This window comes from Hemicordylus capensis, chromosome 3 (genome assembly GCF_027244095.1).
Source record: "Hemicordylus capensis ecotype Gifberg chromosome 3, rHemCap1.1.pri, whole genome shotgun sequence".
Lineage (NCBI taxonomy): Eukaryota > Metazoa > Chordata > Lepidosauria > Squamata > Cordylidae > Hemicordylus > Hemicordylus capensis.
The window spans coordinates 79,315,046-79,332,315 of NC_069659.1; the positions used below are offsets into that span (position 1 = coordinate 79,315,046).

Below are 17,270 nucleotides of genomic sequence, written 5' to 3' on the forward strand. Positions count from 1 at the left end.
CCAGGGAGTGGACTGGCAGATGGCTGGAGGTGATTGTTAATGCTTCATTAAGGGAGGGCAGGATGCCATCGTGCCTTAAGGAGGTGGTGGTAAGACCACTATTAAAAGAGTCCTCCCTTGATCCCTCCAACCTGGATAACTATAGACCTGTGTCTAACCTTCCCTTTTTGGGCAAGGTGATGGAGCGTGTGGTGGCGTCCCAGCTGCAGAGGGTCTTGGATGATATGGATTATCTGGACCCTTTTCAATCTGGCTTCCACCCCAGGTATGGGACTGAGAGTGCCTTGGTCGCTCTAGTGGATGACCTACGCCGGGAACAAGACAGGGGGAATGCGTCCCTGTTGGTTCTGCTGGACCTCTCGGCGGCGTTCGATACCATTGACCATGGTATCCTTCTGGGCCACCTCTCGAGTATGGGAATCGGAGGCACTGCATTGCAGTGGTTCCGGTCCTTTCTTGGGGGGATGGTCCAGAAGGTGGTGCTGGGGGACTACTGCTCGGCCCCGAGGCCATTGGCCTGTGGGGTCCCGCAGGGATCGGTCTTGTCCCCCATGCTGTTTAACATCTACTGTACATGAAGCTGCTGGGAGAGGTCATCCGGGGATTTGGACTGAGTTGTCAGCAATATGCGGATGACACTCAGCTCTATCTCTCCTTGTCATCTGATCCTAGGGAGGCGATGGATGTCCTGAATCGGGGGCTGGAGGCCGTGATGGGTTGGATGTGGGCTAAAAAACTGAAATTGAATCCGGATAAGACGGAGGTACTGTTGGTCAGTAGGAGAGCCAATCGGGATGAGGAGATTTTACCGGTTCTGGATGGGGTTGCACTCCCCTTGAAGGTGCAAGTATGCAGCTTGGGGTTACTACTGGACCCGGCTCTGCTTTTGGAAGCTCAGGTGGAGGCAGTGGCCAGGGGTGCCTTTGCACGGCTTCGGCTAGTGCGCCAGCTGCGTCCCTTTCTCGAGAAGGCAGATCTGGCCACGGTTACCCATGCCTTAGTCACGTCGTGGCTGGATTACTGTAACACACTCTACATGGGGCTGCCCTTGAAGAATATCCAGAAACTGCAGCTAGTGCAAAACGCGGCAGCGAGGGTTTTATCCGGAGCTGCCCGTTGGGAACACATCACCCCCATTTTGAAAGAGCTGCACTTTCTGCCGGTTCGTTTCCGGGTCCAATTCAAGGTGCTGGTTTTGACCTTTAAAGCCCTTAACGGTTTGGGCTCGGGGTATTTGAGGGACCGCCTGCTCCCAAGGGTTGCTGCCCGCTTGACGAGGACATCTGAGGGGGCCCTGCTCCGGGTGCCGACCATGAGAGAGGCCCGGCTGTCGTGCACTCAGGACAGGGCCTTCTCTGTTGCTGCTCCTAGACTCTGGAATGCTCTCCCAGTGGCCATTCGTTCCTCGGACTCCATCATGGCTTTTAGAAAGCTTGTAAAGACTTGGCTTTTTACCCAGGCTTTTACATAATCATTTTTACTGCTGCTTCTGTGTGTTTTTATCTGTTGTATTGTTTTTATGCCTGTTTTATATGTTTTTATATTTTTTAGCTTGATGTTTTTATTGTCTTTTTATTGTATGCTTTAACTTTTGTAAACCACCTTGGGGTTGTCTTTTAACGAAAGGCGGTATATAAATGCAAAAATAAATAAATAAATAAATAAAATCTTGCCTCTGAGGCTGGAGTGGGCTATAGTCATCAGACTAGTAGCCATTAATAGACTTGTCTTCCATGAATTTATCTAAAACCCTCTTAAAGCCATCCATGTTGTTGGCTTTCACCACATCTTGTGGCAGAGAATGCCCATATGTTGATTATGTGCTGTGTGTAAAAGTACTTCCTTTTGTCGGTCCTAAATTTCATGACAATCAGTTTCATGGGATGACCCCTGATTCTAGTGTTATATGAGAGAGGAAGAAAATTTTCTCTCTATCAATTTTCTCCACACCATGCATGATTTTATAGACTTCTATCATGTCACCCCTCAGTCATCCATTTTCTAAATGAAAAAGCCCCAGGAGTTGCAGCCTTGCCTCATAAGGAAGGTGCTTTAGGCCCCTGATCATCTTGGTTCCCTTCTTCTGCATGTTCTCCAGTTCTATAATGTCCTTCTTAAGATATGATTAAGGCAGTGGAAATTATTACAAGACACCTCTTTCTAAGTACGTGCATTGCAATCGATACCCACAGTCCATATTGTATCAGACACACACTGATCTAGTTAGGTCTTTCTTCTGCTTTTGGTAAAGCTGTGTGCCATTGGTTGCTTAACATTTTTGCATATATGTAAAAGCGGGGGGGAATCGAATTACTATTATCATACCTATTATACCATTCTTATGGAAACTTAAAAGAACCTTATATTGGACTTCTCCATATATTATCCATTCCTAGGTATTCATTCTTAGGTATCCCATATATTATTCATTCCTAGAACCATGGGTCTTCATACAATTGTGTGATCCCAATACTGTCAGTCATGAGGAAAGATCATGAGTTCTGATCACGTGCTTTAATTGAGTGTATTCTGAACCCAGTAAAAAGAAAATCAGTAATGGTCTACAAAAAAAAAAACCCTCAGGATCCTTACTTTTGTTGCTGTTAAATGCTGTGCTTATACAGGACATATTTAATCTCTCTTTGTTCTACTTCAGAAAACTAAACCACAATGCCATCTACTGGAGAGAGAAAATGAGTCAATTTTGAAATGTTCTTACCAGTTCTCACTTATTTTTCTAGATAGAACAAATATATATCTATAATCACACATTTTGACATATAAATGTTCAAAATGTATGTTTGTTTCTCTTCATGTCTAGCAATTTGTATAGATATTGAGCAGCAGCCAGACAAAATTACCCTTGAGTAGTTCTATTGAAATTAAGTAGTCCAGGTAGTACTAATTGCTGAACAGTACTATTGAGTAGCTTGGTCAGGATGCTGCTCTTTGATTACTAAAATCGATATATTACTGTAAAGTTAAAGCATAGAGTACTGTGGTTTTTTTAGTCTCCACCTAAAGAAGCTCACTATGAAAGTGAGTGTGAATGACAATGGACAAAGGATGTAAAATATGTAATTACAAAGACACACAGTTTACTGACCTAAGGCTGTCAAAATATTGCTTGTACTAAATGTTTCTGAACCAGCAAAGTGAAAAAAATACCTCAGAAATGGTTTCTTTTGAAAATTATCCTATTCATTTAGAAATATTACACATTAATGTGGGAAAGTGTTTATATGGCATTGACTACTGTTGAAATCTTGTCAAAATTTCCCTTACAGAAGGCAAATATAATTATTTTACATTTATAATACAATTACTTGTATTGACTAGATTCTGTTTTTACATGGATAATCCAAGTGTCAGACATTATATTGCTAAAGGAACTAACCTGTTGTTGTTTGAGGTATACTTGTAGGTACATTTGCAACAGCTGTGGAAACAAGATGCATCAGGAATTAACTCTTTGAGAATAGTGCTTTTTGAGTCTCATAATATGCTGAAATAAGTCTGATATTCTGTTTTGGTTATTCTTATAAATGCACCCAATATTATGTAGGAGACCTTTATGAATAATCACTGCACAATTTGAAACCACATTGCTTTTGAGATTTTATGCTCTATTTGTATGTTTCCTAATATGTTTTAGATTCACAGATATGATTACTTGAACTTTTTCTGCTAAAAGTCAGACAGCTTTCTAAAGGTTTTTTTTCTACTTGGTTATCAGCAAGGGCCTTTAAAAAGTGCAGAAAAATTAAAGACATATTTTCACTTATAATTCATCCCTCTGCTCATCACAAATAATTAAGAGTTTTAAAAAGTTGTCGTTTGAGTATACTTGTTGTATATTGTAGCTATAAGATGTTGTTTTAGAATGAGAAATGCTAGTGGCCCTGACAGCTCCTGAAATGCTAGTTGGCGTGAGTGGAGAAGTACCTCTGTGAAGATACATCAGGAAGAATGAAAATCAGAAATGAATAAGAATAATAAAGATAATAGCACATTTCAAGGTTTTAAAAAGAATTGATGTTACCTGTTATTTCTATGCTGTTCACATCGATGATGAAAGTCTGTAAATGGTCACTTTTGTTTTCTTCAATGCCCAAAGTCAGTTCATCCTTTATCTTTACAGCAGGCACCCATTGTACAAAGAAAAGGCTGAAGACTGCAATTATACTGCCATTTCTACCAAACAAGCGATAGGAAACCAAAAAAGAAAGTTAACAAAACAGAGTTATGAGTTTGGCTCTTGATTATTATGAATAGGTCTATGATCAGGCAACAAATGGATGATCAGCTACTTAATAACAACAAAAGTTTCTTGATGGCTAGAAATCTCTCCTCCCCACACTCCACCAACAGACTGCAGCCTTCTGAGGTTGGCATCCTTCAGAGGATGCCAGAGTAAGAACAGAGAAACAATTTTCAACAAGTGTGAATTTAGATCAAAGAGAGGGGAAGAATAAGGAGACAGATGAAAACTTTTAGCTGCAGATCCCTGTAGCTGTATTTGTGTTCTAGGATCCAATGGAGGATTAACCACTGGGTTGCCTCTTTTGGAGTATGTTGGTTTCATATAAACTTTACTAAAAGTAAAGTTGTGCCGTCAAGTCGGTGTAGACTTCTGGTGACCACAGAGCCATGTGGGTTTCTTTGGTAGAATACAGGAGGGGCATGAGTACCCAGAATGTTGGGGGCAATATGCTAAATAATTGTAAACCGCTTAGAGAGCTTCCAGCTATAGAGCGGTATATAAATGTAAGTGCTATTGCTATTGCTATACCATTGCCATCTCCAATGCAATATGAAATAACTGCCCTTTCAGCATCTTCCTATATCACTGCTACCCAATATAGGTGTTTCCCATAGTCTGGGAAACATACCAGCTGGGATTCAAACCAGCAACCTCTTGCTCCCTAGGCAAGTTACTTCCCCACTGCCATTAAGTGGCCTCAATGGCCATAAACTTTACCGCTTATCTGAAAATGAAGATATTGCCGAGACACCATAAATCCAGTCCTGTCTCTTAGCAAAGAAAACCAAACCCTGTAGTGCTTTCTCTGGACTTCTCTTATCTCAGAAAAGTATACAACCTTTATATAACAACAGGAAATGCCCGATTATCCAGATGCTCATGTCCAGCTGCATGATGCACTCACAAAACACGTTCAGCCGGACTGTGATTTCCTCCCTGTACGTGGTACCAGTGTGCATTTCATCACTGATCTCTGGAACAGTGTATGTGGAATGCATGCTGCTTTCCTGGCCCAGACTGCTCACTGGTGGAGCTTGGAGAGAGGGGGGACCTCCAGTGCTGCTTCTGGCTCCAGCATGCCCCACACTGCATTTTGGCTCAAGTGGAGACCTTGAATGTCAAGCACACCTAGGAGGAGACACCACAGCAGTATAGACAGTGATGGAGTGTGTGAACATACACTACATGGCACACATACAGGTGAAACTCGGAAAATTAGAATATTGTGCAAAAGTCCATTAATTTCAGTAATGCAAATTAAAAGGTGAAACTGATATATGAGACAGACGCATTACATGCAAAGCGAGATAAGTCAAGCCTTAATTTGTTATAATTGTGATGATCATGGCGTACAGCTCATGAAAACCCCAAATCCACAATCTCAGAAAACTAGAATATTACATGGAACCAATAAGTTTCACCTGTACTCCACCTGACTGTGAGGGATGCCCTTGGCCTCAAGTAGGCAAAGGGATCCAGGGAACAGGGCTATCCACTTCAGGGTGCTGTTGCTGCCACAGCTGCACTTGTGGACAAGGCCTGTAAGATTACAGCTCACTTCCACTGGAGTGAGAAGACCAGGTGCTTGTTCTGCAAGCGCAGCGTGAGCATGGCCTTCCTCACCATCTCATCCCTATGGATGTGACTACCCGGTGGAACTCCACCATCCTCTTGTTCCAGCACCTGTTGGAGCAGGAGGTGAACCTCAACGACCTGGTGAAGAACAAGGCCTTTGGCATGTACAACCTATACAATTTGGAATGAAAGCTCATGTCTGAGATGGTGTTGGCACCCAAGCCCTTCCAGTTTGCCATAAAGAGCTTGTGTGCTGATGCTACTTCTCTGAGCCAGGCCCTGTCCATGGTCATTCTCCTGGAAAAGCTGATGGGTGAACTCCAGAACTCAATGACCACGCCAGAGGGGAGTGCGCTGGCTGGGCAGCTGAGGACCGGGGTTCAGCCATCAGTTGGCAGGCTGGTTGGTGTGTTGGGTGACAGAAAGGAGTATATCCTGACTTGTCTCTGAGACCCAACCATTAAGGTCATTGATGTCTGTGCGGATGACTTGCCCAGGTGGAGGAACCTCCTGATCCAGAGAGTTAGAGAGGAGGAGGATCATAAGACCAGAGACTAGGAGGGTTGTGATGGTGCACCCCTCAAGCGAGCGCGACTCACACCCAGCAGTAGTGTAGGCAACCCTTCTTCTCCCACCCCTTCCTCTTCCCTGTCTAGCACCGTGGCATCCCTGGCAGCGGCACCAATGCAGAAGTCAGTTCTTCCCACTAAAACAGTCCAGTGGTTTAAGCAGGTGTGTCTTGGTGCCTTGCCCATTTTGCAGGAGGCTCGACATACCAGGCCCCCCTCAGGTGCTGTGCAATGAATTGCACAGTACCTGGAAGAACCTGTGGATGAAGACCCAGAGATGGACCACGCACAGTTCTGGGCAACCCACCACCAAGTCTGACTGGACCTGGCAGTGGTTGCTGTGTGCCTCTTCTCCTGCCCTCCAACTATCAACCAGAGCAAGTGGGTGTTTTTATGTGCTGGCAATGTGGTAACATCCGCTCGGTCCCGGTTCAACCCTGGCTTGGTGGAGCAGTTGGTGTTCCTCAAGGTTAACTTCCCCTTGTTGGGCTACCCTGAGCTGGAAGTTGAGCTGGGCAAGTGATTGGCCTATGCTTGACCCATGGTCACCTGCCCGGCAACAGCTGTTGCTCATCCTTACCCTAATAACAAATTAAGGCTTGATTTATCTTGCTTTGCATGTTATGCGTCTATCTCATATATCAGTTTCACCTTTTAATTTGCATTACTGAAATTAATGGACTTTTGCACGATATTCTATTTTTTCAAGTTTCACCTGTATGTGAGACCATGATCAGGTCTGCCTTCTGAATGTAAGGTTGTAGCTGATGTCCCAGCTAAAGTTGGTAAAAAGTACTTATAGCACCTGGACATCCAGAGATAATGCTGGTTCAATGAGTATTCCCAAACGGCAAACCTGATCTCTTCTAGAACATATTTCTTTCTTTTTATTTATTTTTTACATTTATATTCTGCTCTTCCTCCAAGGGGCCTAGAGTTAAGTTTCTCCTCACAACAACCCTTTGAAGTCGGTTAGGCTGAGAGAGAAGTGACTGGCCCAGAGTCACCCAGCAAGTATCATGGTGCATACCACCACCCAGATCAGTAGGTTTTCTATTCCAGGTAACTTCTGTCCTGCTGGATTAAGTTTAATCTTGTTCACTTTCATCTAGACCAGAAGCACCTTGACGCCTGTTCAGGGTCCCTGCTTTCCTGGGATTAGGTGGCAAAAATGAGAGGTATTGCTGGTGCTTCTTCTGCTTATTGATGACATTTCAACTCAAACCACTACCTGACCTCTCCCAAGAGTTTTTTTAAATAGATGTTAAATAGCATGGAACAGCATACAGAATCTTGAGAAATTCTATAGGCCAATGACCATAGAGAACAGTAGTAGACCCAACATCACTTTCTGAGTATGACATTCTGGATAGGACAAAAGCTACTGTAAAACAGTGCTCCCAAGTCCAACCTTGCACGGTGACCCAGAAGGATACCATGGTAAATGGTATCTTTGCTTCCATGGTCAATAGTAACCTTAGTGACTGAGAGGTCCCGGAGACTCAATAGGGTCTCAGTCACTCTGACTAGTTTTTGGCAAAGGTACTCCACCAGGCTGACCAAAGAAGTTTCTGTTTTGAAACTAGGTCTGAAGCCAGACTAATCAGTAACACCCAGAACCGTCTAGAGCTGAGATGCTACTGTGTGCTCAAACATCTTGCCACCCGAAAGCAGGTTGGAAGCAGCCTCATACTTATTCAGGGTGGCTGAGGCCAGGGTAGTTTTATCCAGAAGTGGATTCACCATTTCCTCCTTTAGGGGTGTGTGTGTGTGGGGGGGGAGGGATCTTCCTCTAAGGGACCCAGCCAGCCACCTTAACAAGGCACAAAGGGTGCCTTAACAAGGCACAACAAGCATACAAGTAGGTGGTCTCAGGCTTCAGTAGGCTGTGTCAACATCCTCAAGCAGAACAATCTGAAATATATCTAGAATAACTGGGTAAATGGAGCAATAGGCCCTTTCATTTCAGACTCTGTCGTAACTATAGTGTCCAATTCAGAACAGATGTGAGTGGTTTCTGTAATGCAAAAAATAAGCCTCTACTCGTACTCCATCTTTTTATGTGAACATTGCTCAGGATTTCAAGCAAGGTTTGCTTACACATTCAGAGCTTCTGCTTGGTTTCCTTGATTTGAGTTACTCTCAATATTGATTTCTCTACATGCAGCAAGCTCTAGATTGAAGACGATGTACCACTATATAATCATGCTTACTGAAGTGAAGAAAGTTTTCTCTTGGTTAAAATCAGCAGTGACCTTTCTATTTCAAAGAATTCCTGCCAGCAGCCTGTCACCGATACAACTATACTCTCAGGAAAGGAGTGATTAATCCTATCGTTGCACAAAGTAGAGGCTGCAATATATTGCAAGATTCTTCTGTTTAATTTCTTAAATGATTCTGATAACCAACAGGCCATGCTGAGTAAACAGAAGCTTCCAATGCTATCTCTGTGACTCATCTGAGTTCCAAGGATAAAATAAAGTACTAGATTGCCTGCAAGGGTACGGTAGAGCAAACACTTTTCTTATGGTCTCCTTAGTTGCCATCGGCTTGTTTTGTGGCAATTCAGCACTGGGCCTTCTCTATGGCTGCCTCAGGGCTTTGGAATGTGCTCCCTGTTAAAATGAGAGCTTCGCCATATCTGGCTGCCTTTAAAAAGATCCTTAAGACACACCAGTTTTCTTAGGCTTTTAGTTAAAAATCTATTTAAACTGTTTTAATTGTTTTTATTCTGTAAAACTGTTTCCATTGTTTTTATAGTTGTATTTTTAAACCATGTAAACTATGTAGGGATACATATATCAGGTGGTCTATGATAGATAGAAAAACAAATAGTATGCATGTATTTATACACACACACACACACACACACACACACACACACACACACTGAGGCTATTCACACGACTGCTCGAAAGCGGGCCAAGGGAGCCAACCCTACTTTTGAGCAGTCATGAGAATTGCTGGGAGCCATGCAGCTCCCAGCAGTTAGCCCGCTTAATCCTGCCCCCACTACTTAAAAGAGGTTAGCGGAGTGAGTGTTCCACTAACCCTGTTTTGGCAATCGTGAATTGCCACAGCACGGCTCTGCGCTCTGGCTACTCAAAAGGAGACCCCCTACTGGGAGGCTCCAACAAGACTCCTGGACCCGGGGGTCTACCCAGAATTCCCCACATACTTGTGTGGGGCATTCTGGGATTTCCAGGGGCTGGGTGGCCCACGATCCCCACTGCCCTATCGGCTCCGTGATGGAGCCGGTAGTCATGTGGGAGGCCAATTTGGCAGCCCAGAGATGGCTGGATGCTCGTCTGCAGGAAGAAGCACGATCTCCCCACAGAAGCCCTGTAGGCTCTATACACCAATTGTGTGTAGAGCCTCCCTATGACAAAGAGGTCAAATTTCTAGATATGCTAAATGACTGTGCCCTAGAACAGTTGGTTATGGAACCAACCAGAGAGAAGGCAACCTTGGACTTAATTCTGAGTGGCACCCAGGACCTGGTGCATGATGTCAGTGTCATCGATCCTTTAGGGAACAGTGAAAATAGTGCAATTAAATTCAGCATACATGTGGGGAGAGAATCACCAAGGAAGTCTAACACAGACATTTTGAATTTCAGAAGAGGAAACTTCTCCAAAATGAAAAGTATGGTGAAAAGAAAGCTGAAAGGGAAAATCAGGAGAGTCACTTCACACCAGAGTGCATGGAGTTTATTCAAAACCACAATACTAGAAGCTCAGTTAGATTGTATACCCCAAAGGAGGAAAGGTATCACTAAGTCCAGGAGGATGCCAACATGGCTAACAAGTACCGTCAAGGAAGCTATAAAAGGGAAGAAGACTTCCTTCCAAAATTGGAAGGCCTGTCCAAATGAAGAGAACAGAAAAGAACACAAACTCTGTCAAAAGAAATGCAAGGTGACAATAAGGCAGGCAAAAAGAGAGTTTGAGGAACATTTAGCTAAATGTATCAAGGGGGAATAACAAAAACTTCTTTGAATACATCAGAAGCAGGAAACCTGCCAGGGAGGAGGTTGGACCCTTAGACAATGAGGGAGTGAAAGAGATTATTAATATGGAGGATATGGAGGTTACCGAGAAGCTAAAAGGGTTCTTTGCGTCCGTCTTCACGGCAGAGGATACTGAGCATATACCTGTTCCTGAACCAGGCTTTTCAGGGATGGAGGCTAAAGAACTGAGTCAGATAGAAGTGACAAGCGATGATGTTCTAAACTGTCTGGGAAAACTGAAAACTAACAAATCACCAGGGCCAGATGGCATTCATCCAAGAGTCCTCAAAGAACTCAAATGTGAAATTGCCAACCTCCTTCCTAAAATATACAACTTATCCCTGCTTATATACAACTTATCCTAGGCTTATATACAACTTATCCCGGGCTCTGTACCAGAGGACTGGAAAGTAGCAAATGAAATACCGATTTTCAAAAAGAGATCCAGAGGCAATCCGGGAAATTACAGGCTGGTTAGCTTAACGTCCGTTCCAGGCAAATTGATGGAAAGCATCCTCAAGGATAAAATTGTAAAGCACATAGAACACACCCTGCTGGGAATGAACCAGCATGCTTTCTGCAAAGGTAAATCTTGCCTCACCAACCTTTTGGAGTTCTTTGAGAGTGTCAAGAAGTGTGTGGATCAAGGTGATCCAGTTGACATAGTATACCTGGACTTCCAAAAAGCTTTCAACACAGTTCCTCATCAAAGACTCCTGAGGAAACTTAGCAGTCATGGGATAAGGGGAAAAGTACATGTGTGGATTGCTAACTGGTTGAAAGACAGGAAACAGAGGGTAGGTATAAAGAGAGAGTTTTCACAATGGAGGGAAGTAAGAAGTGGGGTGCCCCAGGGATCTATACTGGGACCGGTGTTTTTTAATTCATTCATAAATGATCTAGAAGCAGGGGTAAGCAACGAGGTGGCCAAATTTGCAGATGATACCAAACTCTTTCGGGTAGTGAAATCCAAAACTGATTGGGAGGAGCGCCAAAAAGATCTCTCCAAACTGAGTGAGTGGGTGACAAAATGGCAAATGTGGTTCAATGTTGTCAAGTGTAAGGTGATGTACATTGGGACAAAAAACCCCAACTTCAAGTATACACTGATGGGATCTGAGCTGTTGATGACTGACCAGGAGAGGGATCTTGGGGTCATGGTGGACAGCTCGTTGAAAGTTGACAGCTCGACTCAATGTGCGGCAGCTGTGAAAAAGGCCAGTTCCATGCTATGGATCATTAGGAAGGGGGTTGAAAATAAAATGGCTATTATTACAATGCCCTTATACAAAATTAGTAGAGTTCTATAAAATCATGCATGGTGTGGAGAAAGTGGATAGAGAGAAATTCTTCTCCCTCTCCCATAACACTAGAACCAGGGGTCATCCCATGAAATTGATTGCCAAGAAATCTAGGACCAACAAACGGTAGTACTTTTTCACACAATGCATAATCAACTTGTGGACTTCTCTGCCACGAGATGTGGTGACAGCCAACAACCTGGATGGTTTTAAGAGGGGTTTGGATAACTTCATGGAGGAGAGGTCTATCATCGGCTACTAGTTGGAGGGCTAAAGGCCACCTCCAGCCTCAAAGGCAGGATGCTTCTGAGTACCAGTTGCAGGTGAGTAACAGCAGGAGAGAGGGCATGCCCTCAACTCCTGCCTGTGTCTTCTAGCGGCATCTGGTGGGCCACTGTGAGAAACAGGATGCTGGACTAGATGGGCCTTGGGCCTGATCCAGCAGGGCTGTTCTTATGTTCTAACATAAAAGACTTGACCCTTTAGGATGGATCTGCTGAAATATTGTATGAACCATCCCATAGATCCTAGGTAAGTATCACCATAAGGAGATATTTCATTTTCTTTTTATCTACAACCTATTTCCTAGCCAGCATGTAGCAATGGTGGACCTCTCCTTATGCTTAATCCAGTGCTCTACAGGTTGTATATGCATGCTGCCAATGGGCCAATTGGATAATGTTTCATTAGCATTCAGCAAGTGATGCTTAGGTACTGATGGCCCATTGGTTATATAGGCTGTTTTCTCAATCTGAAAGGATGTCAGTGGCTTCACATCATTGAATGCAAGAGTGTGCATGGAACCATTCTGTGCGGTATGGCTTGAATTTGAACTGAATCGCCAGTTTGTGTAGCGGCTGGTCACTCCATGCAGTCAAACCAGGTAAAACAGGGATGTTTTTAAAGGGGAATCTGGTAAGGGTTCACTTTTATAAGCAAAGTGGATCCCTAACTCTAAAATGTGTTGAAAAAGCAGGGTGTGTGTGAGAGGGCACTTTACCCATGGCAGGGGCACAGCAGCAGCTCCCGGAACTGGGCTCCCGCTAGCCTGTGCTGTTGGGAGAGCACCAGAGGGAGCTGCTGCCACCAGAAGAGCCGCCACCACCAGGAGCCGCCGGGGGGGGGGGGTAAGGTGCTCTCTCACCTGCCCCCCTGCCTGCCCTTTTTGTGTTACAGATACCCTTTTTACAGACACCTGCTGCCTGCCCTTTTAGTGTTATGTATACCCTTTGCTAGTAAAGGGCAATCCTTACTAGATTCCCCTTCACAAGTATCCAGAAACAGCTTGAACCGGGCCAAACCGGTTCAGTCCAAACCGGGCTCGGTCAAGTTCTATCTTGTACTGGCCCCCTTTTTCAGGGGCCTGTTTGTTTCTAACTCGAACCAGGATAGTTTTAATCAAACCGTGTTAATTTCAAACTGGTTCTGCACACCCCTAATTGAATGTAATGCATATGGAGCAGTCCATATTCTAATGTATTTACAGTTCAATTTCTATACCGCCTTGCATAAAATTCATCCCAGAGGTTTACAAAAATAAAACTAAATAAAACTCAATAAAAATCACATTAAAGTCAGTTAAAACAATGAGAACCATAAAACACTAATACATACACATAATTGTAGCTGAATTGGTAGTCAATACAGTGTACTAGATTTTCAGAAGATGCAACTTTATATTGCTGTGATGACAAACACATTTATCTTTCCCCCTGCATTTTATTTCTCAGAATTTGAGCCAATAGATCTGGTTGTACCTCATTTACAATAGATTTAGCATAACTTGACAGCGAATGTTATTAATCATGGGTATAGAGATCCAGAGCACCATTATAATTTTCAAATGTATCAGCCAGCTTACCAATTTTGTGTTAAGCAACAGGGGAAAAAAATCTTATTTCTTAACAGATCCATTTGAGAACTGATTAGAATGTCAAGAGGGTATGCTGCAATAGAAATGCATTCCAAAAAACAACATGCTTAGGAAAAATGAAATCAACTTTAGAAAAAAACATGGTAAAAATAAAGCTTAGCACTTGTATAGCGTGTGCATTATCTTGATGTAAAAACCTTTATAAAAACCTTGTAAGATATGCAAATATTATTAACCTCATATTGCACCTAAGACTGAGAGGGACTGGCTTGCTGAAGGCCATCCAATCAGTTCACGGGAGAGACAAGATTCAAACCAGCAAAGTCCTGATTTGTAGCCCAGTCTCTTACCTACAACCAGTACACCAATTTGCTAGACCAGAACTGTTCTGTGACAGCAGAGTTCCTTAGGCCCTACTGGCTGTCTTATCACATGCAGCTTATTTTGCTAGTTGTGGTTAAAAACATATGAAGGAATGATGGATGGCAACATTATATTATTGTTGCTATAATTTTGTACATAGTTGCATACACATTAGTTATTTTTGTTGTATTTTTTGTGTTATGTAGGTTTGAAATAAACAAACAACTCACCGGAACTGTGAAACTCTACAGCCTTTATACTCATTTTGAAGTTTACTTGTCTGAAAGATATCATCTACCTAAAAAGGAAACCATGATAGAGACAAGTATAGCAAAATCTTTCCTGGGAATGTCAATCAATACTTATATGCAAATTTTGGAATGTTACATAACTATTCTTTACAGATATATTTGTATTTAAAAGGAATCAATCTCCTCACAAAACCTGAAATTGTGCCCTATAAAGGTGATGCAACTACAAGCACACTTCTACACATATTGCCAGTGGTGGAGGCACCATTGGGCAAACGGGTTCAAAGAACCTGGGCCGCCACCAATCAGAGGCTGTGAGCATGGCCCCAGACACACTCCCCGCATCTGATGTCAGATGCGGGGGCATTATTTCTGTCCCAAACGGGGCTGCGTGCTCCCATTTGGAGCCATAATCAGCCTTAAAGGCAGGGAGAGACACTCCTGGTCTCACTGCCAATGCAGCGAGGCTGATTGATCTTCCTCCCAAATGGGGCCGTGTGGGGTCTTTAAGGCAGGGAGTGTCGCTCCAGCCCATGCTGTCCAATGCAGCGCAGGCCGATCTCCCTTCCAAATGGGGCCACATGGCCCCATTTGGGAGGGAGACCACGTCCTCTGCGTCTGACGACAGATGCAGGGACATGGGTAGCCGGGCCCCTGCGTCTGATGTCAGATGTGGGGGGCGGGGCCAGGGGGCTGTGGCGATGGCTGCACCCGGGCCGCCGTCAGCCTCCCTACACTCCTGCATATTGCTTTCTAAGTTACTTTTTAAATAAGTAAAGCACACTACTACACAAATTGCTTTCTTAAGTAAAGTTCAAGTTAGTGTTGACTCCTGGTGACCAAAGAGCTATGTAGGTTTCTTTGGTAGAATACAGGAAGAGTTTACCATTGCCTCCTTCCACGCAGTGTGAGATGATGTCTTTCCAGCACCTTCCTATATCACTGCTGCCCGATATAGGTGTTACCAGCGGGGATTCGAACCAGCAACCTCTTGCTCACTAGGTGAGTCATTTCTTCCCTGAGCCATACTACAGTTTATAGTTCAGAAAATTCTCTTCTCCCTCTGTCTGCATGGTTGGATGGATGCCAATCTCTTTGAACTGTTTCACACATGAAAGTTTTTCCACCCAATGATAATTTCTATATATGAAAAAGTACAAACTCATGCACAGCACCATGATTCAAAACAGCCTGAGTGTTTTTATCTTTCACAATCACAGTTCTAGTAGCTGTTCCACACTGTGGCTTCCAAGCACAAAGGAAACCAGCAAAATAGACATGCTGTCTTGAAACACATTGGTGTAGCTAGAGATTAAGTTTTCTTAAGGTTGCATAGCAAAAATATCACACCTGAAACATACCATACATGGGAAGTGAAAGCAAGTCCCCCCAGTTATATTTTCAGATATTACATAAGTAGAATCCAAGAGAGTATTTAAGAATTAGAGCTGGCACCACTAGCTGGGAAACCTGAACAGCTTTCTAGAGACCCCTGTGACATGGCCCATCTTGGTTGTCCAATTGCCTCACTGGTGATTCAAAGCTGATTCAGGAAAGGAAGAAGAATGATTAATGGGAAAAATCATGTAGATGCCAGGATCAAATCATAGGTCCTACTTCTTTTGCCTGGAAGCTTGCAAGCAGAAAAACTCTGTATTGTTGCGGCAAGAGGGAGGGCTTGAGAGAAAAGAAAAGAATACATAGAACAGAACAGCAAATATTCATAGAACTCACCTCAATGATCAACAATATAACCTTTAGGTACAATATGAATATACAGGGCTTGCCCTGGTATTGGGTCTTATCCTGAAGAAGAGGTTGACTCCCTAATATCCTATGCAGAGTTCCAAAATTCTGGGCACTGAATCAGTGTGTCTGTGTTTATATCATTAACAGTTCCCCTTCTTCAGATCACACTGTATTAACAATTTTTAAAGTATGCTTGTGTCTGGATGTCTTATAGAAATAGTAGCTGTCTCAGCATTGGTATCCAATGTGACCAAATCAGCTAAAAATTATTCTTAGGGGGGCTTGTCCACCTGATGACTCCAATATTGGTTCTATGAAAATGGGAACTTCTTATCACCTGCATGCTTCCACGGAGTATGTCATGTGAACTCATGCTTTTGAGATGATCTGCACTTATATATTGACAAAATGACCACAGATCCCAGATTACATATCTCAGTTTTGTGTCAGGTAGGTGTGTTGTCATGCAGACTTTGCTGAAAAAGCCTGGGTTCACACAACACACTCCGTGTAAACACATGCAGGATGAAAGCCTCTGGTTTTCATCAAACCAACATTGCAGTCATTGTGTGAACCAGCCCTTAGTTTCCTGATCTGCTCATTCATTTTATTTTAAGTGGTTAGTTCTCCAGAATATCAGGCATTATACTTAAATCAAAATACCTCATCTTAGTAATGTTGTCATACACGTTGCAGAAGTTCTATGAATGGTCTTGATAAGGGATTGCTAAAGAGTGAGTTCTCAACATGCCTATTACAATTATCAGCTATACAGGAGAGGGATGCTATAGGAATTGACAGAGAAGCTGGTGAGTGCCATTCATTAATAATTCTGTAAATAAGTGTTGGCTGATTCTTACCATTTTCTGGACATCAAAGGCAAGAGCTTTGAAGGCTGTTGATGATTTTTCTTGTAAAGCCATGCTGAAAGATGCTCCCGATGATATTGTGAATGTACCCTCGGCCACATGACTGTTTCCGCCTGACACTGTGCGATAATTGAAGGGGAATAAATTATTCTAGCAAGGCCATATTCTTCTTCATCTGTTGCTTCTTGTTTAGCGCTTTTTAGCATGTTTCACTCTTGGCAAATTTTGCCTTATGAATTAGTACTAATTTTATTAATGAATCCACAGCATCAAGAAACAATTAATATAAATTTTACTGTACGTTTCACTTGTGCTTTTTTTAGTTCTTTAAATTTAGCCAGATCCATTATAGTACAAATATGCAGCTATCTTAGAATAAATCAGATCATTGGTCCATCTGGCTCAGGATTGTCTGTACTGGCTAGTAGGCCAGCATAGGCGGAACTA

The 17,270-nt window shown here is 43.1% G+C and overlaps 1 protein-coding gene across 1 annotated transcript in view; it reads right to left on the reverse strand.

Moving 5' to 3' along the window:
* Positions 1 to 17,170, reverse strand: part of TMPRSS15 (transmembrane serine protease 15) — a 94,216-nt gene extending 77,046 nt beyond the window's left edge. The window contains exons 1-5 of the mRNA XM_053308916.1: positions 17,125 to 17,170; positions 16,815 to 16,942; positions 14,185 to 14,252; positions 4,043 to 4,194; positions 3,398 to 3,439 (exon numbers count right to left, since the gene is read on the reverse strand). Of these exons, the coding sequence (XP_053164891.1) occupies positions 3,398 to 3,439; positions 4,043 to 4,194; positions 14,185 to 14,252; positions 16,815 to 16,942; positions 17,125 to 17,170 (436 nt within the window). The remainder of the gene's footprint in view (positions 1 to 3,397; positions 3,440 to 4,042; positions 4,195 to 14,184; positions 14,253 to 16,814; positions 16,943 to 17,124) is intronic.
* Positions 17,171 to 17,270: the final 100 nt, after the last annotated feature.